General features: G+C 42.1%; 1 protein-coding gene across 3 annotated transcripts; it reads right to left on the bottom strand.

The window, feature by feature from the left end:
• Positions 1–10,178: 10,178 nt before the first annotated feature.
• Positions 10,179–18,878, bottom strand: LOC112244910 (adhesion G protein-coupled receptor G3-like). 3 transcript variants are annotated; one of them, XM_042320916.1, is made up of 15 exons: positions 18,820–18,878; positions 18,500–18,610; positions 18,043–18,114; positions 17,734–17,904; positions 17,166–17,460; positions 16,786–16,912; positions 16,554–16,682; positions 15,650–15,719; positions 15,364–15,406; positions 15,164–15,264; positions 14,740–14,864; positions 14,201–14,469; positions 13,905–13,995; positions 13,473–13,753; positions 10,179–11,501 (listed from the first exon to the last, which is right to left on the bottom strand). In XM_042320916.1, the coding sequence occupies exons 8-15, from the start codon at positions 15,668–15,670 to the stop codon at positions 11,419–11,421; spliced, it is 1,014 nt and encodes a 337-aa protein (XP_042176850.1). In that variant the 5' UTR covers positions 15,671–15,719; positions 16,554–16,682; positions 16,786–16,912; positions 17,166–17,460; positions 17,734–17,904; positions 18,043–18,114; positions 18,500–18,610; positions 18,820–18,878; the 3' UTR covers positions 10,179–11,418. The 3 variants fall into 3 exon arrangements, with proteins under 3 accessions (XP_042176850.1, XP_042176848.1, XP_042176849.1); XM_042320914.1 differs by having other exon boundaries at positions 15,600–15,719; XM_042320915.1 differs by having other exon boundaries at positions 15,650–16,682.
• Positions 18,879–23,320: the final 4,442 nt, after the last annotated feature.

Consider the following 23,320-nt stretch of genomic DNA (forward strand, 5'->3'; position numbering starts at 1 on the left):
ATGAAATGAAATAAATATATTCAAACACAAGCTTAGCCTTTTGTTAACAACACTGTCATCTCAGATTGTCAAAATATGCATTACAGCCAACGCTAGACAAGCATTTGTGTAAGTTTAGCATGGCATAATGCTATGCTAGGCAGTGCTGGCAGCAGGCAACATTTTCACAAAAATAAGAAAAGCAACCAAATTAAATAATTTACCTTTGAAGAACTCCAGATGCTTTAACTCAGGAGACTCCCAGTTAGAAAGCAAATGTTCCTTTTTTCCAAAAATAACATTTTTGTAGGCGAAAAACGTCACGTTTGTTCATCCTGCTTGGCTGAGAAATCGACAGAAAAATACTTCAACTATAACGCATTAGCATAACGCAACTTTTTCTATTCATGAAAATCGCAAATGAAATAAATATATTGAAACACAAGCTTAGCCTTTCGTTAACAACACTGTCATCTCAGATTTTCAAAATATGCTTTTCAACAAAAGCTACACAAGCATTTGTGTAAGAGTATTGATAGCCTAGCATAGCATTAAGCCTAGCATTCAGCAGGCAACATTTTCACAAAAACAAGAAAAGCATTCAAATAAAATCATTTACCTTTGAAGAACTTCGGATGTTTTCAATGAGGAGACTCTCAGTTAGATAGCAAATGTAAATTTTTTCCAAAAATATTATTTGTGTAGGAGAAATCGCTTCGTTTTGTTCATCACTTTTGGCTAAGAAAAAAAAAACGAAAATTAATTCAAAATTAACTCCATAATATCGACAGAAACATGGCAAACGTTTAGAATCATCCTCAAGGTGTTTTTCACATATCTATTCGATGATAAATCCTTCGTGGCAGTTGGGTTTCTCCTCAGTAGCAAACGGAAAAGTACTTGCAGCTGGAGATTACGCAATAATTGCAACGGTGGACACCAAGCGACCACCTGGTAACCTGGACCACCTGGTGGTCTCTTAGGGTCAATCTTCCAATGATATGCCTACAAATACGTCACAATGCTGCAGACACATTGGGGAAATCGTGGAAAAGGTAAGCTGACTCCTAGCTCCTCCACAGCCATATAAGGAGTCATTGCCATGAGGCGGTTTCAAAAAATGGCACTTCCTGATTGTATTTTTATCTGGGTTTTTTCTGTAACATCAGTTCTGTGGCACTCACAGACAATATCTTTGCAGTTTTGGAAACGTCAGTGTTTTCTTTCCAAAGCTGTCAATTATATGCATAGTCGAGCATCTTTTCGTGACAAAATATCTTGTTTAAAACGGGAACGTTTTTCATCCAAAAATTAAAAGAGCGCCCCCTATATCGAAGAAGTTAATTCCAGGCAAGCTAGGTGGGCCCTGCTTTTAACCCAGTTTAACTTTGTGCGACAGCACTTTTAGTGGCCTACCATGATCCCTGATGTCTCCGTGGTTGTCGCAGCCTGCACAAACTGTGTGTAGAATAAGACTCCTCGACAAGCTCTGGCTGGTCTCCTTCAACCACTTCCTGTCCCTCATCGTCCCTAGTCACAAATATCCCTGGACCGTCTGATGGCAACACCATAATCTTTCCCAAAATACCAGCAACAGTGTGTGAAAACCTTGTGAAGACTTACAGAAAACGTGTGACCTCTGTCATTGTCAACAAAGGGTATATAACAAAGTATTGAGATAAACTTTTGTTATTGACCAAATACTTATTTTCCACCATAATTTGCAAATAAATTCATTAAAAATCCTACAATGTGATTTTCTGGATTTTTTTCTCATTTTGTCTGTCATAGTTGAAGTGTACCTATGATGAAAATTACAGGCCTCTCTCATCTTTTTAAGTGGGAGAACTTGCACAATTGGTGGCTGACTAAATACTTTTTTGCCCCACTGTACATATGAGATGAGTAAAGCAGTATGTAAACATTATTAAAGTGACTAGTGTTCCATTATTAAAGTGGCCAGTGATTACATGTCTATGTGTATAGGGCAGCAGCCTCTAAGGTGCAGGGTTGATTAACCAGGTGGAAGTTATGGTTATTTAACAGTCTGATGGCCTTGACAGAAGCTTTTATTTTGTCTCTCAGCCCCAGCGTTGATGCACCTGTACTTTTGGATGATAGCAGGGTGAACAGGCAGTTGCTCGGATGGTTGATGTCCTTGATTATCTTTTTGCCTTCCTGTGACATCGGGTGCTGTAGGTGTCCTAGAGGGCAGGTAGTTTCAAATCAAAGTTTATTTGTCACGTGCGCCAAATACAACAGGTGTAGACCTTACAGTGAAATGCTTACTTACAGGCTCTAACCAATAGTGCAAAAAAGGTATTAGGTGAACAATAGGTAAGTAAAGAAATAATACAACAGTAAAAAGACAGGCTATATACACAGTAGCGAGGCTATAAAATTAGCGAGGCTATAAAATTAGCGAGGCTACATACAGACACTGGTTAGTCAGGCTGATTGAGGTAATATGTACATGTAGATATGATGATGTGTTGGGCAAACCGTACCACTCTTTGGAGAGCCCTGCGGTTGTTGGCAGTGCAGTTGCCATACCAGGCGGTGATACAGCCCAACAGGATGCTCTCAATTGTGCATCTGTAAAAGTTTGTGAGGGTTTTAAGGTGCCAAGCCAAATTTCTTCAGCCTCCTGAGGTTGAAGAGGCGCTGTGGCGCCTTCTTCACCACACTGTCTGTGTGGGTGGACCCTTTCAGATCATCAGTGATGTGTTCGCAGAGTAACTTGAAGCTTTCCACCTTCTCCACTGCGATCCCATTGATGTGTATAGGGGCGTGCTCCCTCTGCTGTTTCCTGAAGTCCACAATGAGCTCCTTTGTTTGTTGATGTTGAATGAGAGGTCATTTTCCTGGCACCACACTCCCAGGTTCCTCACCACCTCGCTGTAGGCTGTCTCGTCATTGTTGGTAATCAGGCCTACTACTGTTCTGTCGTCTGCTAACTTTAATGATTAAGTTGGAGGCGTGCGTGGCCACAAAGTCATGGTTGAACAGGGATTACAGGAGGGGGCTGAACATGCACCCTTGTTGGGCCCCTGTGTTGAGGATCAGAGAAGTGGGATGCAGTCTGAATTAGGCTAGGGATGCAGTCTGAATTACAAGAGCTGCTCTCTAAAGATAGTACGTCTGTTTGAATACAGTAGTGACACAGTGGTGTAATGGATGTTTTTCTGTGCTTTGCTTGAAATGAGGATGTCCTGAAATATGTAAATGTATGTTATGAGTGCAGGACTGTTTCATTAGTAATCTCTGAGATGTTGTAGTTGTTGCTTTACCGGGAACATGCTGTGATGCTCAACCCAAAATACTCCCAGGTTAACTTCCTCTGCCGTGTCTCCCAGGAAAACACGTAAGCCCTCAGTAGGAATCTCCAACCAAATGTCATCCATCTTCTCCAACGTTGCCTGGTGGAGATGAAGAAAGAATTATACATGTGATTACTGACTATCTCCCCATTTTGCTTTGTGCGTCCCCCTCGTTCGTTGCTTACATTATTGGTGGAGGGTAGAGCCATTCTAAAGTTTAGCAAATTGTTCTTCTGATGTGGTGTCACTGAGCCTTTGATGCTGTCTAGGATCCTATTTCTGAGGTCCCTGCTTGGTAATTTTGTGAAATGTGCTGTTGTAATGAAATAAAGAATCACAACTCATGCCAAAAAAAGATGCCATGAAATGATGTTAAGTTGTCAGTCAAATATTGATATCGCTCAAACGACAGTAAAATATATGTCAGTCCTAATAAGTGGACTTACATTTCCATGGAATGCAATTTCTGGCAACGTTATACTGTTTCTTCCTTTCCTTTTCATTTTCTGTTCAAGCTATCAGAGGTTAGGTCATTATCTTTATATTTCCATTCAATGCCTTCACAATCACATGCTGTCAAACTGTATAAAAACAATTCATTGGTGATGGTTGTGATTTTATTTTGAGCTATATCAGTGCTCGTCTTTTTGCTTGGTCATTACGGGGTATTGTGTGTAGATTGATGATTAAAATGATTTCATCAATTTTATAATAAGGCTGTAACATAACAAGTTTTGGAAAAAGTCAAGGGTTCTAAATACTTTCAGAATGCACTGTAGCGTTAGTTGCCAAAAGTAATTGTCTGCATCCAGACTGACTAGCTAGCGAGCTAGCTGGCTAACTCAGAAACAATTAGGGAAAAAAGTTAACATTCAGAAACTGAACCACCATAAAAGCCTGAGTAATAATAAGCTTGCCAACTAGCTACAACCATGTTAAATGAACTCAGACAGGGAATAGGCCAAGCTAGCTTAGTAAAATCTATACGTAACTAACTGGTCTAACGTTAGGCTAAAATATTTAGCTACCTACCTGGTGTGAAAGAATGTACCACACAGTAATGTTAGGCTTTCAGAAGACAAGCTTGCTACAGCTACTGATATAGCCAGCTAGCCAAAAGCTCAAGCTAGCAGGCATGGGGTTGTTTGCTAAAATTGTCAACGACAGATATGTCATTATGATAGCTAGGTCTATTTAACCTGAATGGATAATTAGTAATGTTAGCTATCTCAGCCTTTCTATCTTTTTACTCACAGTTTTTGGTCAGCTACAACACCTTGCACATTGCAATTCCACTCAGCGCAGGCTGCACTGTCTGGTAGACTTGCTACACAGCTGCAACAATCCTCATTGAGGAGTTTGCCGGATCACTTTGATTTTCTGTAATTTGTGGGAGAATTAACCCACCACTGGCTCATATCTCAATCACCAAACAGCAGTAACCCAGCATTAACAACTCAACCTTGGGCTGTTTTCCTTACAAAGATCAACTAAGTGACCCAATGCCTGTCACCCAGCCAATGGGTTGAACAAACATCCCAATATTTTTTAGCGTCATATCCAAAACTGCTATATCTAGAGCCATGTATTTAGAAAGTTGGGATTGAAGTTTCTGTATAATGATACATTTACATGACACTGCAATATTCTATGGCTGTTCAGTTGTAAATTAGGTTTCTCTAAATATTTTTTCCACACATAATCAAATATTTATTTTAATTTAACCCCTGGTTTAGGGCTAGATTCAGGGCTGGATTCAATCTGTATCACCGAACTAGGCTATGACAGATAATCTTGGGCGATACCAACTGAATCCAGCCCTGAATCTAGGTTTTACAGCTGGATTCAATCCATAATGTATTGTGGAAGATCTGGGTTCAAATTTCTAAGGTAATAACCGATTGAGCCGACATTTGTAGCGTTTATCTTGAAGGGAAACAACTTATAAAGTAATAGCCTGTCGGCTGCAAATGACCAGCCGGCTGTGTCACTCCAACAATTAGAAGTAATCCGTCCTTGACCGGCAAAATAATTCCAACAGACTTTCAATGTCCTTAAATCCTTGCCTAAAGTTTCTATAATCAAACTGAAAATGCTTTCCCAAGCTTTGGCTTGCTCTCCCACTTCGTCATTCATTCATTGTCACAGTAGTTTTGCCATGACAAAAAAAACACAACAGAGAAGATTGCTAAAGGGAAGAGCTGTTACTGGGCTAGCTACCAGTCACACTATGATCAAAAGACAGTACAACACAACATGTGGACACAACTTCAGATAAAAGAGAATACGTTTACTGAGAAATGTAAATGCTTGTTGTTGCGACTCAAACATCATGCCAAGTACCTATACAAAAATATACTGTGTTACAGTTAATATAAGGAAATCAGTCAATTGAAATAATTAAATTAGGCAAATCTGTGGATTTCACATGACTGGGCAGGGGCCAATCAGAATGAGTATTTCCCAACAAAGGGCTTTATTACAGATAGAAGTACTCCTCAGTTTCATCAGCTGTCCGGGTGGCTGGTCTCAGACGATCCCGCAGGTGAAGAAGCCAGATGTGGAGTTCCTGGGCTGGCGTGGTTACATGTGATTTGCGGTTGTGAGGCCGGTTGGACGTACTGCCAAATTCTCTAACACAACATTGGAGGCAGCTAATGGTAGAGAAATGAACACATGGCACATTTTAAAGTGGCCTCTTATTGTCCCCAGCACAAGGTGCACCTGTGTAATGATTATGCTGTTTAATCAGCTTGTTGATATGCCACACATGTCAGGTGGATGGATTATTTTAGCAAAGGAGAAATACTAACAGAAATAAGCATTTTCTGCCAATGTAAAATGTCTAGGAGTTTTATTTCAGCTCATAAAACATGGGACCAACAATTTACAAGTTGCGTTTATCTTTTTTCAAGCGTAGTTACGGCCCTGAGCTGGAGGGGTCTCTGGATCTCTTCAGCTATCATCGGTTTAAGGTACACTAATTATACAAAAGTATGTGGATACCCCTTCAAATTAGTGGATTCGGATATTTCAGCCACACCTGTTGCTGACAGGTGTATAAAATCGGGGCACACAGCTATGCAATCTCCATAGACAAACATTGGCATAGAATGACCTTACTGAAAAGCTCAGTTCCTTTCAAAGTGGCACCGTCATAGGATGCCACCTTTCCAACAAGTCAGTTCGTCAAATTGCTACCCTGCTAGAGCTGTTATTGTGAAGTGGAAATGTCTAGGAGCAACAACAGCTCAGCCGCGAAGTGGTAGGCCACGGAAGCTCACAGAACAGGACAGCTGAGTGCAGTGCTCGGTTGCAACACTCACTACTGAGTTCCAAACTGCCTCTGGAAGCACCATCAGCTCAATAACTGTTTTTCAGGAGCTTCATGAATTGGGTTTCCATGGCCAAGCAGCCACACACAAGCCTAAGACAACCATGTGCAATGCCAAGTGTTGCCAGTAGTGGGGTAAATTTTGCCTCCATTGGACTCTGGAGCCATTGAAACGTGTTCACTGGAGTGATGAATCAGGCTTTATGATCTGGCAGTCCGATGGACGTATCAGGGTTTGGCGGATGCCTGGAGAACGCTACCTGCCCGAATGCATAGTGACAACTGTAAAGTTTGGTGGAGGAGGAATAATTGTCTAGGGCTGTTATTCGTGGTTTGGGGAAGGCCCTTTCCTGTTTCAGCATGACAATGCCCCTGTGCACAAAGTGAAGTCCATACAGAAATGGTTTGTTGAGATTGGTGTGGAAGAACTTGACTGGCCTGTACAGAGCCCTGATCTCAACATCATCGAACACCTTTGGGATGAATTGGAAAGCCAAATGCGAACCAGGCCTATTCACCCAACATCAGTGCTCAACCTCACTAATGTTTTTGTGGCTGAATGGAAACAAGTCCCTGCAGCAATGTTCCGATATCTAGGGAAAATCCTTCTCAGAAGAGTGGAGGCTGTTATAGCAGCAAAGGGGCAACCAACTTCATATTGATGCTCATGATTTTGAAATGAGATATTCGATGAGCAGGTGTCCACATACTTTTGGTCATGTAGTGTATAAGTGAATTTCCCAATATTGTTGGTCCCCTGAAATAAGGGGACTATGTACAAAAGTACTGTAATTTCTAAAACCTGATACGGATGAAAATAGCCTCAAATTAAAGCTGACAGTCTGCACATTAACCTCATGGTGATTGTATATTTTCAAAAGTGCTGGAGTAGAGCCAAAACAACAAAAATGTTCTCTGTCCCAATACTTTTTGAGCTCCCTCTATTTGTATATGTTATGGTCTTGTGAAGGTTGGCTGAAGGCTGGCTGAAGGCTGGCTGAATTCTGGCAAGGAGGATGTTCTTTTATCTCAGCATGTCTACAGATTCTCCCTTCTCCCTGTTTTCATTTGTGCTGAAATGTTGATACTGGAGACTGTTATCAGAAGAAACTGTGTAAACTAGCATTTATAGCTGCCTAGAAATGCATTGCCAATAATTGGAAGGTTGCTTATCCTCCCACAATGTCACAATGGATGGCAGGAATGTCAAGTTACGTATCACTGGATTTGTTTTATTCCAAAATTAAGGTATACTGGGAAACTTTCATAAGGTCTGAATGCCCTATGTGTGTGTGTGTGTGTGTGTGTGTGTGTGTGTGTGTGTGTGTGTGTGTGTGCGCGCGCTCAAACACAATTGCATGTGGGGGTCTAGGAGAGGAAGTGTGTCCATCTGATGAATGGGCATGTGCCTGAACTCAATTTTATACACTAATTGTAGTCTCACCCATTCATTTCTAATGACTGGTCATTTTTGACCAAGACCACCACAGGTGTACAAAAGATAATAAAACACTCAAAATGTTATGAAAATCATCCAAATGCATTTGGTGTGTTCAGATGCCCTGCGTGGACAAAGTCATGGAACCTTATGACAATCTGTCACGTTTTATCAAGGTGGGTGGAATCAGGTGGGTGGAACCCCCCCAAAGGTGCGGACTCCGGCCACAAAACCTTGACCTATAAGGGAGGGTCTGGGTGGGCGTCTGTCCGCGGTGGCGGCTCTGGCGCGGGACGCGGACCCCACTTCAACATTGTCTTAGTCCGCCTCATTGTCCGCCTCCGTGGCTTTCTAACCATGGCCACCCCTCTCAATGACCCCACTGGACAGAGGGGCAGCTCGGGACAGAGGGGCGGAAGCTCTGGACAGAGGGGCAGCTCGGGACAGAGGGGCAGAAGCTCTGGACAGAGGGGCAGAAGCTCTAGACAGAGGGGCAGAAGCTCTGGACAGAGGGGCAGAAGCTCTGGACAGAGGCGCAGAAGCTCTGGACAGAGGGGCAGCTCGGGACAGAGGGGCAGGGGCTCTGGCGCCTCTGGGCTGAGGGGCTCTGGTGCCTCAGACTCCGGCAGCAGCGCCAGACAGGCGGGACCACCTGCAGGGAGGAGACAGAGAGACAGCCTGGTGCGTGGGGCTGCCACAGGAACCACCAGGCTGGGGAGACCTTCAGGAGGCTTGGTGTTAGGAGGCACCTGAAGGACCGGGCTGTGGGGGAGCACTGGAGCTCTGGTGCGCAACCTTGGCACCACTTCCCCAGGCTGGACAACTACTCTAGCCCGGACCCTCCAGAGTGCAGGCACAGGTTGAACCGGGCTGTGGATAAGCACGGGAGATCTAGTGCTCACTACACGCACCTGTCCCTTAGGCTCCACTCCCACATTTGCCCGGCACGAGCGGAGCGCAGGCAGAGGATGCACTGCACCCTCCCAGCGCCCCGGAGACACAGCACGCAGAGCCGGCGCAGGATACCCTGGACCAAAACTGCGTACCGGCGACCAGACCCGCTGAGCAGGCACCATACGCCCTGGCTCGATGCCCACACTCACATGGCACTTTCGGGGGGCTGCCCTATAGCGCACCGGGCTATGGGCACGCACTGGCGACACCGTGCGCTTAACCGCATAACACGGTGTCTGACCAGTAATGCGCTGCTTATAATAAGCACGAGGAGTGAGCTCAGGTCTGCTACCTGGCTTAGTACCACACCTCGTCTGCCCCCCCCAAAAAACATTTTTGGGGCTGCCTCTCGTACCTGTCGCACTGCCGTGCTGCCTCCTCATATCGCCGCCGCTCAGCTTTCGCTGCCTCCAGCTCTGCTTTGGGGCGGCGATGTTCCCCAGCCTGTGCCCAGGGTCCCTCTCCGTTCAGTATCTCCTCCCATGTCCAGGAGTCCTGTGATGCTGGCCGCTGTTGTTGCTGCTGCTGCTGCTGTCGTCGCTGCTGTTTACCACGCCGCTTGGTCCGAGTTGGGTGGGTGATTCTGTCACGTTTTATCAAGGTGGGTGGAATCAGGCGCAGAGAGTAGGTTTCAGATATTTGACAGTTTATTCTCCGGCGCACAAAAAACACGGTCAACCCAACACACAGGGTGAATAATCCAAACCAGGAAAAAATAGACCGGAGAATAAAACACAAGCACTACACCAAATGACATGAATACAAAAACAAAGGAAATAAAGGTCAGAACGTGACACAATCAGATTAAATTAACTATATTTTTCAGAGAGAAAACTTGTAAATTGGTCCAATTCGACCGGAACACAGCAGGAGGGTTGAGAGTTGTTCATTTGTTAGGCTTTTGGTTAAAGGTACAACGCAGTCTTGATTATTGAATTACCTTTGATCTAGTTCAGTCTTATCAATCAAACAAACATACTAATCTCTTACCTACTGTAGCTAGATGACTGTGGGCATTTTGTCCTTCGAGACTGCTAGAAGGACCACGGGTCATATTAGAGTGTGTAGCAATGTTGCACACCTGTGTAAATGAGATATTTAATTTTCGAAACATTTGCAAAATGTTCTAAAGAATTGTTTTTTTACTCTGTCATTATTTGGTAGATGGGTGAATTTTTCCCCCACATTTAATACATTTTGAATTCAGGATGTAACACAACAAAATGTAAAATAAGTCAAAAGGTATAAATACTTTCTGAATGTCGACGGGAGAATGATGACCAGCAAAAGACAGTTCATCACAATCAATTGTGTATGAGATTCGCCTGTCGAATTGCAATGGTTGGTTCTGTCTGTAGCTTTTTCAGAGATTGTAGCTCCTCTTTGCTCAGGTTGGGTTTCTTCATTATTTTATAATGTTCACACTGAACCTTTACCTCGTCTTCCAAAAGGCAGCAGTATATTTCCACATAATGATTTCGATGTTTGGGAGGGGAGAAAGTAGGTTTCAATTGAACCCCCTCAATATCAATGACACAGTAGGCCTCTAGGATATCTATTTCTTTTTTAAATGGCACACAAGAAAATCCAAAACAAAATGATCACAAAGTAAAAGGAAAACAAAAAGAGCATGTGCAGAAGAGGTAGAAAACCCCAGAGGCTTGTGAGGCATATCCCCCTTTCAAATTCTTATGGAATTATTTACACAAATTATTTACACAAAGAATAAAGTTTACACAATCTAAAAGTGTTCATTTCTAAACAATGTTTTCCCATCCCTGAAAATATGGTGTTATGCTAAGGTACAATCTACTTGTAGGTCTAATGTTCTCTCAGGTAGCTCATAGGCTAGGAGGTTATATACTGTACGCCTTTTCTGCAAAAACCAAAAGGGAATTAAAATTCTCCAAAATGTTAGATGGACTAAAAAAGGGCATATCTTTCAGAGGGTTTTTGATAACAGTCAAAGACACAGAAAGGCACCAATTTACAGTCGACCACATCATCTTACCCTCGTGTACAACGGTGAGTGATTGGGTATCCAAACGTATTTGATTATTTTCAGAGATTGAAATCATTTGAACCTAATAGATGTGTTCCCTGTTTGCCTAGGACTATACACATCAAAACTGAATATGCATGGAAGATATGTCACAAAATACAACAATATGCACACAAAGTGCAATAAACAGGACAACTTTGAAAAAAAGTATTATGAGCACAGTAAGCTTACGAGCAACCCTGGAAACCTAGGTTTGCCTATAGTGAAAGTTATAAACCAACATACTAAATATTGTGCTTCTGTGGTAATACAATGGAAGCAGTGGTATTAGTAGTAAAAGGTTTAACCGTGTTAGTCAGGGACTGGCCTATAAGGCTGGTTGCATCTCAGTTCAAGAAGATACAGTGGTTGCCTTGGAGATAGATGCCTTCTCTGGCCGAGTTAAAGCCCAATAGCGTAGAAAGAGGAAGAGGCCTGTAGGGTGCAATAAACATTTTTACTGAATTACAAGATGTGCTCTTGGAAGATGATAAGTCTGTGTTTGTATACAATAGTGAGACACATTGGTGTAGCTGTAGGTCCCTGACCATTGACAACGTTATTTGACTGGTTTGGTCATCTGGTGTCAATGCCACAACCAGGACATTACCTACAGTGTTTTATAAAGGCATGCTTTTACTTACACCAATGTAAATATGTTTTGCATCCATCATACTCCTAGATCGACATTATCGGTCAAAAGTTTTGGAACACCTTCTCATTCAAGGGTGTTTCTTTATTTGTACTATTTTCTACATTGTAGAATAATAGTGAAGACATCAAAACTATGAAATAACACATATGGAATCATGTAGTAACTAAAAAAGTGTTAAACAAATCAAAATATATTTTATGTTTGAGATTCTTCAAATAGCCACCCCTTGCCTTGATGACAGCTTTGCACACTCTTGGCATTCTCTCAACCAGCTTCACCTGGAATGCTTTTCCAACAGTCTTGAAGGAGTTAATGAGCACATGTTGGCTGCTTTTCCTTCATTCTGTGGTCTGACTCATCCCAAACCATCTCAATTTGGTTGAGGTCTGGAGATTGTGGATGCCAGGTCATCTGATGCAGCACTCCATCACTTTCCTTCTTGGTCAAATTGCCCTTACACAGCCTGAAGGGAGTTGAGTCATTGTCCTGTTGAAAAACAAATGATAGTCCCACTAAGCCCAAACCAGATTGGATGGCGCATTGCAGCAGAAATCTGTGGTAGCCATGCTAGTTAAGTGTGCCTTAAATTCTAAATAAATCACAGACAGTGTCACCATAACACCTCCTCCTTCATGCTTCACGTTGGGAAATACACATGCGGAGATCATCCGTTCACCCACACTGCATCTCACAAAGACATGGCGGTTGGAACCAAAAATCTCCACTTTGGACTCCAGACCAAAGGACAAATTTCCACTGATCTAATGTCCATTACTCATGTTTCTTGGCCCAAGCAAGTCTCTTCTTCTTATTGGTGTCCTTTAGTAGTGGTTTCTTTGCAGCAATTCAACCATGAAGGCCTGATTCACACAGTCTCCTCTGAACGGTTGATGTTGAAATGGGTCTGTTACTTGAACTCCGTGAAGCATTTATTTGGGCTGCAATTTCTAAGGCTGGCAACTCTAATGAACTTAACGTCTGCAGCAGAGGTAACTCTGGGTCTTCCATTCATGTGGCGGTCCTTATAAGAGCCAGTTCATCATAGTGCTTGATGGTTTTTGCGACTGCATTTGAAGAAACTTTCAAAGTTCTTGTAAATATCTGTATTTGACTGACCTTCATGTCTTAAAGTAATGATGGATTGTCATTTCTATTTTCTTATCTGAGCTGTTCTTGCCATAATACGGACATAGTATTTTACCAAATAGGGCTATCTTCTGTATACCCCCCTTCCTTCTCACAACACAACTGATTGGCTCAAAAACATTAAGAAAGAAAGAAATTCCACAAATGTACCATTTAAGAAGGCACACCTTTTAATTAAAATGCATTCCAGGTGAGTACCTCATGAAGCTGGTTGAGAGAATGCCAAGAGTGTGCAAAGCTGTCATCAAGGCAAAGGGTGGCTTTTTGAAGAATCTCAAATATAAAATATATTTAGATTTGTTTAACACTTTCTTGGTTACTACATGATTCCATGTGTTAATTCATAGTTTTGATGTCTTTACTATTATCTTCACTATTATTCTACAATGTAGAAAATAGTACAAATTAAAGAAAAACCCTTGAATGAGTAGGTGTTCTAAAACTTTTGAACTGTAGTGTATGTACTATTGCATTATCAGCAGTAAAATTACCATGATGAGATTTTTATCATTGACTTCATGAGATTGTGCTCCTGTACACAGAACTACTGTGTATGTATGTGTGCACCTGATGTGAATGAGAATAAGGGCTGTATCTTATCTCACCATGGAGAGAGTTGATGGTGCAGAAGATGTAGAAGGCTGTCTCCCTCAGGGGGCCAAACTGGAAGAGCAGGACCCCCCAGGAGACCCCCAGGAGCCAGGCCAGACCCAGCAGACTGAGTACTGTCCCCCTGTTCATACCCCTCTCCCTCAGGACAGGACTCTGACGGTGGGCCCTCACCACCTTCACTGTCACAGACCCAAAGCACAGCATGTTCACCGCGAATGTCAGCACGAAGTACGAGAAGGACACCGTGGTCAGAGCAGAGTCAGTCAGCCAGCACCTACGGAGGGACGGACGGACGGAGAGAGTCACAGACACAATCACATACATACAACACAGACAGGGACACATTCAGTAAATGTTTTACAGGGAGTAAGGGAGTCTTTGGTGATTTGAAAACACATCATTATGAATATCATGATATAACTTACATTTGAATAGCACCACCGTCTTGCTGGTATATTCTGTATTCTCCATATTTGCCACAAGCAACAATTATGGTAACTACTATGCCAGGTATTCCTGAAAGAGATGTGGTTCCCCGTTGAGTCAAACACCAAGAGACATCGTTGATTCCTTAAAGCGATGAAAGCTGGAAGGATACAAAGATCCCATGGACAATACCACATGGACAATACCATGTGCAGCTTGGTGAAACAGTTTCACTTCTCATTGATCAGGTAAAGTCCAGTCATACTTGTCCTCACCATTGACTTACTGCACTCACCCCATCCTACCAGGCCCAGTTTGAGGAGGTATCTGTTGACGTGGATGTTGAAGACCCGGATGATGAGCAGATAGAGGTGGAAGCCTTCCAGGGAGAACCAGGTGAGGGTGCACAGCAGAGAGTAGTGGGTGGCTGCTGCCGTAGCAACACACAGGCCATGGACACCAAGAGAGGCTAGGCTGTCGTTGATGAGGAAGGTTAGGTTGAGGCACAGCAGCGCCACACACAGGTGGATGTGGATGCACAGGGAATCATCAGATTTTCCCCTTCTGGGGGAAGAAGAGATTGAAATCTAATGTCAAAATCAACAACATAGCAAAGCTCATTGTTAAGGCAGTTCCTCTCTAGGTTCATTCTGCTTCCTCTTTGGGGTCAAGTTTCTGTAAAAGCACTGCGTGACAACTGCTGATGTAAAAAGAGTACATAGAATAGAAAAACTAGTTTTTCCAATGAGGATGTTCTGTTTGAGTGGCATTGTGTGTGGTGGCTCGTTGTTTGCATGTTGTGGACATAAGTATTCGTTTTCAGTATAATCTGACCTGAGGTGGATGAGGAGAGCCAGACACAGGAAACAGAGGGATATTCCACAGCCCACCCTGGACAACAACGTCAGCAACCACACAGAGGAGGAGCTCAGACTGGCACTGGAGCCACTGACCGGAGACTGCCGTCAACAAAACACACAGTGGCTAGATCACACGTTGGTTGAGTGTTTCATTTTGGGTTGAAATGAATCCATATCGTGGTACAGCACGATTTAAAATGAAAGGTAATTTCCGATTGAGCGGACAAACAAGTCACTTAGCGTGAATGCAGTCTCCGCGAACGTGGGAACATTGCACTGAACTCTCAGTGGTGCTATACGCCAGATCTTCCCTAATACAGTTTAATCAATTGATCAAACTAATGTTAAAGTGAGGTCACAACATATTTTAAGAGTTAGGTTAAGAAGTTATTTCTCACCATAAGTACAGCGAAGAATGAAAGGTGGGTACAAGAGCACACTGTTTCATTTTCCTTTGTCTCAGTGACACATCCAGAGGAATTCCAATGTGCAACAGTATCTGTGAAACAAAGAGATACAGTAAAACATTTTCAACATTTCATTTAGTTGTATATAGTGCATCACAAAACTATTTTGTTTAGTTAATAAATAATACTACCATTTTCAAGATCCCAGAACACACATACTTGTGATTTGTTCTCCTATCAGAGAGAATAGAACCTGATTAGACCCTTCTTCTATTCCAATCCACACCATATCATAAACATGAATTATTGGAGAAGTAAAAGCGATCGATTGATAGATTTTTGACAGGTGACAGAACAAAAACATAACAAATATTTAAAAACAGAGCGTGACGGTTGATTGTGATGTAGATATGTACTGCTCACTAACCACTGATGCATTCTGGAAGTGGAACGTGATCTTAAAATAGTTACTGAGACCTGAGATGTCCTCTCCCACATCGACGGATACCACTCGACTGTTTAGGAGCTCAGTGTTGTTCTCCTCCACCTAGTAGGGATCAGAAGAGAGGATATACATTCTCTCTAAAGATACAAGTTAATAAGAAATGTCAAAGAGGACAACAATTCTCCTCAGAACCAAATACTTTCAAGGATATCTTTTTCTATAGGCACTGGGTATGATGTTTGAGTCACAACAACACGCAACAACGTATTTCTCAGTGAACTTGTTCTCTTTTATCTGATGTTGTGTCCACAAGTTGTGTTGTAGTGTATTTTGAGCATAGTGTTACTGGTAGCTAGCCTCATAGCATGACAATGAATGAATGAAGTAGGAGATCAGGCAGTCAGTTTGCATTGTAACTTTACACAGATGACAGCGATTACAAGTGGTTGCTGGGTCTTTCCGAGAAATTGTAAACGTGCTCATAGAACTACTTTCCGTAGCAGGCTGTCACGATGCAGTTTGATTAAGGGCTTCATTGAAATGTGCACTCCATCAGATAATGTTGGTACCACTGTATGTAGACTTTTTGTTTTCTTTTGTTCTACTGTATTATTGACTATGTTTTGTTTATTCCATGTGTAACTCTGTGTTGTTGTATGTGTCGAATTGCTACGCTTTATCTTGGCCAGGTCGCAGTTACAAATGAGAACTTGTTCTAAACTAGCCTACCTGGTTAAATAAAGGTGAAATAAATAAATAAAACTGTGTTGTCACTACATGATACACATACTGGAGTTAAAATGAGGATGTACCACAGATGTTTTTCTGTGCTTTGCTTGAAATGAGGATGTCCTGAAATATGTAAATGTATGTTATGAGTGCAGGACTGTTTCATTAGTAATCTCTGAGATGTTGTGGTTGTTACTGTTGTTTTACCGGGAACAGGCAGTCATTCTCAAACCAAAATACTCCCAGGTTAACTTCCTGTTTCATGTCTCCCAGAATAGCATTCAAAGCCTCAGTAGGAATCTCCAACCAAATATCATCCATCTTCTCCAACGTTGCCTGGTGGAGGTGGAGAAAGAGTTATACATGTGATTCCTGACTATCTCCCCATTTTGCTTTTGACCTCTCTCTCTCTCCATCACTCCATTTCGTTGATGCTTACATTATTGGTGGAGGGTAGAGCCATTCTAAACTTTAGCAAATTGTTCTTCTGATGTGATGTCACTGAGCCTTTGATGCCGTCTAGGAACACTTTCTGAGGTCCCTGCTTGGTAATGTTGTGAAATTTGCTGTTGTAGGGAATATTAAAAAAAAAATCAAATTTCTGAATAATCCAGCCCAAAACTAATCCATGAAAATATGTTTAGCTTTCAGTCAGACATTGACATAGCTCAAATTACATTAAAAATACATTTCAGTCAGGGCCGGCCCTAGGCATAGATGACATAAGCAACACACTTTTGCTTAGGTCCCCCAAAAGTATAGGGTCGGCCCTGATTTCAGTTCAAATTATACGATTTCAGTTCAAATTATACGACTCACTTTTTTATGGAACGCAACCGCTTTATTGTTTTTGCCTTTTTTTGACCTTTTCTGACAAATGCATCAACAGAGGTCAGGTTTTTATTTCCATGAGTCAGTCCAATGTTTTCAGAATCACATTCTCTCGCAATGTGTGAGGTTTTGATTGTGACTTTATTTTCAATTCTAATAGTAGTTGCCTGACTAGTAGTGGACTGATTTGTCATTTTAATAAAGGTCCATTGATCCACACATTGTATTAGAGGTCTGTCTTTGCAGTTGTCAACATATGGCAGCTTGATGTTGATGGCGCAATCTGTAAGTAGAGAACAGAGTCCAGGCTATTGGTCAAATCAACATACACTGAGTAAAAACACATGCTTTCTTTTGGTTAATGACAGTAGAAGACTAGATCATCTACACACGATTCCTCTCGGGGCAAATGGGCCATGTTTGTTTCAAACATTTGAGAATAACCTGAACGAAGTTGAAATAAATTAATGCAAATGTGTTACTCAGATTTGTAATAGTGTTTTCAGCAGCTGGACATCAAGGTTCGAGAAATGGCACTTTGCTGTATCAAAATTACCTGAAAATCCAGACGACAAGTCAGGAAGTTTGCAGGTTGTGTTCCATGTGAATGAAAATGACACCTGTCTTGAGTCTAAATCGATGCTCTGCTGGATATGACTTATTTCCATTATTAAAGTACACATCCGTGTAAGACTGGATATTTGATAAGTGCAGAAGCGTTCATGCCCTGGAAGCATGGCAAGAAACTTAGCACAGATGAGTTTCACATGTGTCCTGTTTCTCTTGCGAGAGAAACAGGGTACAATAAATCTAGTTAAAATGTAGTTGAACCTACTGTTAGAATTTTTTTGTAGGCTTTACTTACCTTTTTCATCCACACAAAGTGGCTTATCTGTTGCATCCTTTCCTTGGGACTTCTCACAAACACCCATACAATCTGAAACAAACAGTTGATGCGATCCCTGAACAGTATTCCATGATTTACTTCAGCTTAATACAAACTAAACACAAAAAATACTTTCATGCTCATTAAATTATGAAACAGTCCCAATGACAATATACACTCATGTAATGTATTTAATAATTTAGTAATAAGTACTTTGAGCACAAAATGGCATCACTTGCAATTGGAATACCAATAAACATGACTAAACATCCATTGTTTATACTGTAATACTGTAATACACACAAATTGTTCTATTTAAAAGACTTACTAAACATCCAGGGAAGAAAAAATATTTGAATATTGTGAATTTGGAGTGAGAAGAGACATTTCAATACATTAGCCTAGTTAGTTAGTCTACACATTGGTCTATACTCACCAGGTTGGGAAGAGGATGCTTTATAAACCACCAACACAAAAAAATAAACCACCAACACAAAAACGCCATAGCCATATTGTGAAATTTGAAACATATTAGATGACGATGGAACTGTAAATTAGAAGAAGACCACATTATCAGATTTCAGGAAAGACCTTAATTAGCTGGCCGCAGTGGAACTACACAGACACATACTCACGTGAGCCATATTTCAGTGGTACATAACCTTACGTAAAGTGTCATATTCATATGCGGTATGCATGCTGTACATTTTGTTAGTCAACTTAACAGAAACACGTTGCAGAAGATGTTCAACTTACCTTTCATATGAATTGATCCTTATCACACAGAGCTCCGCACTCGCACCGCTCTGTGACTGACAAAGAGAAGTCAATATCAAGGGAGGAAAAATGTCATGTTTTGCATGTGGTGGTTAAAGGTCCAATGCAGCCATTTTTATCTCAATATCAAATCATTTCTGGCTCACAATTAAGTACCTTACTGTGATTGGTTTCAATTAAAATGGTCAAAAAGAAACAAAAATAGCAATTACTCCGGCAAGAATTGTACTAGGACTGCTTAGGAGTCATCTGAGTAGGGAGTAGAAACTGAAAACTATCTGTTTTTGTCAGAGAGGTTTGGTACTTTCTTTCTTAATAGTTAATGAACTAATTTACCACCCGTTGATGTCACCAAGCACACTCTTAGAACAATGGAACCTTAAAGGGCTCTTCGGCTGTCCCTATAGGAGAACCCTTTGAAGAACCCTTTTGGTTCCAGGTAGAACCTTTTGGGTTCCATGTAGAACTCTTTCTACAGAGGGTTCTACATGGAACACAGGGGTTGTACTTTGAACCAAAAAGGGTTCTCCTATGGGGACAGCGGAAGAACCCTTTTGGAACCCTTTATTCTAAGAGTGCAGGACAAACCTCCATCCCACCAAAACAGAATGAAATTTCAGGCGGTGTACCGAGGAGTCTGAAAACACCAAATACCATAACAGAAATGGGTAATTTTTTGGATACAAATATGAACCCAGTATTTTTTGTAATTATACATGATCGGAAAAATTGTTATTTTCTGGAGCCAGCAACAGTGGTGATTTAAGCATGTAAATCTTGGTGGGACGAACTCAATTTTTTAAAATATGCATGCCAGCAAAGCCAATACAAAGAACAACACAATGCTAAACAATACATTAATTACAATATAACAGTAACAAATGGTGCCCACAAACTGATAGGGCCTCCGTAAAGCTGTCCTAACTGCAGTCCCTACAGCAATCCCAACACCTTACCACTGCTACACCTGGCTATCAGCGGAGCCTTGTCTGGCAGTGAAACAGTTCATTCAGCCTCATTTCCATTTGAGATGTACAAACTATGGCATAAGGGGACGATGATAAGAGGATAAGAGGCAATCCGTAATGTCGATTAAGACATTAATGAGCAAGCTAGGATGGACGTAGTCAACATAACCTTTTGTTCAGCTATGCCACTCGAGATTCTGGGTTTGAGTCCAGGCTCTGTCGCAGCCGGCAGCGACCAGGAGACCCATGCCATACCAACCGATTATAGAGACAGTCTAGATGCTCTCAATGGTGCTTCTGTATAACTTTTTGAGGATCTGAGGTTGAAGAGGCATTGTCGTGTCCTCTTCATGACTGTGTTGGTCTGTTTGGACCATGATAGGAACTTGGCGCTCTCGACCCACTCCACTGCAGCCCTGTCGATGTGAATGGCGTGTTCTGCCCTCCTTTTCCTGTTGTCCACAATAATCTCATGTGTCTTGCCCACGTTGAGGGAGAGGTTGTTGTTCTGGCACCACACTGCCAAGTCTCTGACGACCTCTCGATAAGCTGCCTCATCGTCGTCGGTGATCAGGCACATCATTGTTGTGTCATCGGCAAACTTGATGATGGTGTTGGAGTCGTGCGCACCCACTGAGTCGTAGGTGAACAGTGAGTAAAGGAGGGGACTAAGCACGCACCCCTGACGAGCCCCTGTGTTGAGGGTCAGCGTGGATGATGTGTTGTTGCCTACCCTCCCAACCTGAGGGCGGCCCATCAGGAAGTCCAGGATCCAGTTGCAGAGGGAGGTGTTCATTCCCAGGGACCTTAGCTTAGTGTTGACCTTAGAGGGCACTATGGTGTCGAACGCTGATAGTAGTCTATGAACAGTTCACACATGAACAGTAGGTGTTCCTTTGGTCCAGGTGGGAAAGGGTAGTGTGTAGTGCAATAGAGAATGCATCATCTGTGGATCTGTTTGGACGGTTTGCGAATTGGAGTGAGTTCAGGGTTTCTAGGATGATGGTGATGATGTGAGCCATGATCAGCCTTTCAAAGCATTTCATGAGTACAATTGTGAGTGCTACAGGGTTGTAGTCATTTAGACAGGTTACCTTGGCGTTCATGGGAACAGGGACTATGGTGGTCTGCTTGAAACATGTTGATATTACAGATCGTGTCCCGGAGAAGTTGAAAATGGCAGTGAATACACTTGCCAGTGCATGTTCTGAGTACGCGTCCTGGTATTCTGTCTGATCTTTATATTAGTATATTACTGTTCTTAAAACTTCTTATGGACCAAATCCCGTTAGCGGGATCGATTTGACAACATCTGGGGAAATGGCAGAGCGCCAAATTCAAATTAAATTATTAGAAATATTTAACTTTCATAAAATCACAAGTGCAATACACCAAAATACAGCTTAACTTCTTATTAATCAAGCCACCGTGTCAGATTTCAAAAAGGCTTTACGGCGAAAGCAAATCATGCAATTATCTGAGGACAGCACCTCATCATACAAACACTACAATCAAATTTCAACCCGCCAGGCGCGACGCAAAACTCAGAAATAACGATATAATTCATGCCTTACCTTTGAAGATCTTCTTCTGTTGGCACTCCAATATGTCGCATAAACATCACAAATGGTCCTATTGTTCGATAAATTCCGTCGTTATATCCCCAAAATGTCCATTTATTTGGCGCGTTTGATTCAGAAAAACACCGGTTCCAACTCGCCCAACATGACTACAAATTATCTAATAAATTAACTGTAATCTTGGTCCAAACATTTCAAACAACTTTCCTAATCCAACTTTAGGTATTTTGAAACGTAAATAATCGATAACATTTAAGACAGAATATACTGTGTTCAATAGCGAATAAAATGAAAGTGGAGTGAGCTTCGGTTCGCGCGCCCCAAACAAAACAGTCCACTAGGCTCGACACTCAGAAAGGAAAGGGCTACTTCTTTATTACTCAAAAGAAAAACATCAACCAATTTCTAAAGACTGTTGATATCTAGTGGGAAGCCATAGAAACTGCAACAAGATGCCTCTGAAATCTAGATTCCCATAGAAAACCGATTGAAAACACAGTGAACTCAAAACAAAATTTTACTGGATGGTTTGCCCTCGGGGTTTCGCCTGCCAAATAAGTTCTGTTATACTCATAGACATTATTTTAACAATTTTAGAAACTTTAGAGTGTTTTCTATCCAAATATACCAATTATATACATATCCTAGCTTCTGAGTAGCAGGCAGTTTACTTTGGGTACACTTTTCATCCAGATGTCAAAATACCACCCCCTATCCCAAATAAGTTATTCATGTCCCGTTGATAGGATATTCTTGAATCGAGCTCCTACAGTTTGTTCCCCAGTGATTGCACATGCACCAGTAGAACAGAAGGTAGGTGCGGTTCCGTAGTCTCATCAATATGCCCACATGGCAACTTCTATAGCGACATCATTTCCTCTTTCAAGTGTCAGGGATTAGGGCCTGGTCTGAGGTAAGGAGTATCTCCAGTGTCGAAGACTCATAGACGTAGAAGTCTTCGTCCAGATCGAAGTAAGTGAATACTAATGTCCAGAAGTTTTTTTTCGGTCCTCGGAAACGATGGTGGCACAAAAAAAAACACACAAAATAGCAGAATTGGTCAGGAGCCCGTAAAACAGCGAGGGTTGCCTGAGCTTGCGCCGAGCTGAGACATTTTGAAGTGGGTCTAGTGTGTCAGGTAAGGTTGAGGTGACAGAAGTGAGTGCTATGGGGCGATGGAAATTTAGTTCAGTTACCTTTGCTTTCTTCGGTACAGGAACAATGGTGGACATTTTGAAGCAAGTGAGGATAGCAGACTGGGATAGGGAGAGATCGAATATGTGCGTAAACACTCCAGCCAGCTGGTCTGTAAAGGTCTTACTCACAGTCGGATACAGAGAACGAGAGCCCACAGTCCTTGGGTGTGGGCTGTGTAGGTGGCAGTGAAGAAGGTGTTTAGCTTGTTCAGGAGCAAGACATCGGTGTCCACAACGTGGCTGGTTTTCCCTTAGTAGTCCGTGATTGCCTGTAGACCTGGCAAATACGTCTCGTGTCCGAGCAGGTGAATTGCGACTCTGTTCTCTGTACGGACGTTTTGCCAGTTTGATTGCGGAGGGAATAACTACACTGTTTGTATTCAACCATATTCCCAGTCACCTTGCCGTGGTTAAATGCAGTGGTTCGTGCTTTCAGTTTTGCTCGAATTCTGCCATCTATCCACGGTTTTTGGTTTGGGTAGGTTTGAATAGTCACAGTGTGGAACAACATCCCCTACGCACTTCCTGATTATCTCAGTCACTGTGTCCGTGTATACGTTAATGCTATTCTCAGAGGCAACCCGGGACATATTCCAGTCCGCATGATCATTGAATAGGGAACATATTGCTAGCTAGCTACCAACAGCAAAATAACTTACTCGTTTGTCATTCGCCCTCCTGGTCCAGCTGGTCTTGTCTGCCACCTCTGCTTGCTGGCCTCGTAATAGTGTTTCTT

This window comes from Oncorhynchus tshawytscha, linkage group LG04, assembly GCF_018296145.1.
Source record: "Oncorhynchus tshawytscha isolate Ot180627B linkage group LG04, Otsh_v2.0, whole genome shotgun sequence".
NCBI lineage: Eukaryota > Metazoa > Chordata > Actinopteri > Salmoniformes > Salmonidae > Oncorhynchus > Oncorhynchus tshawytscha.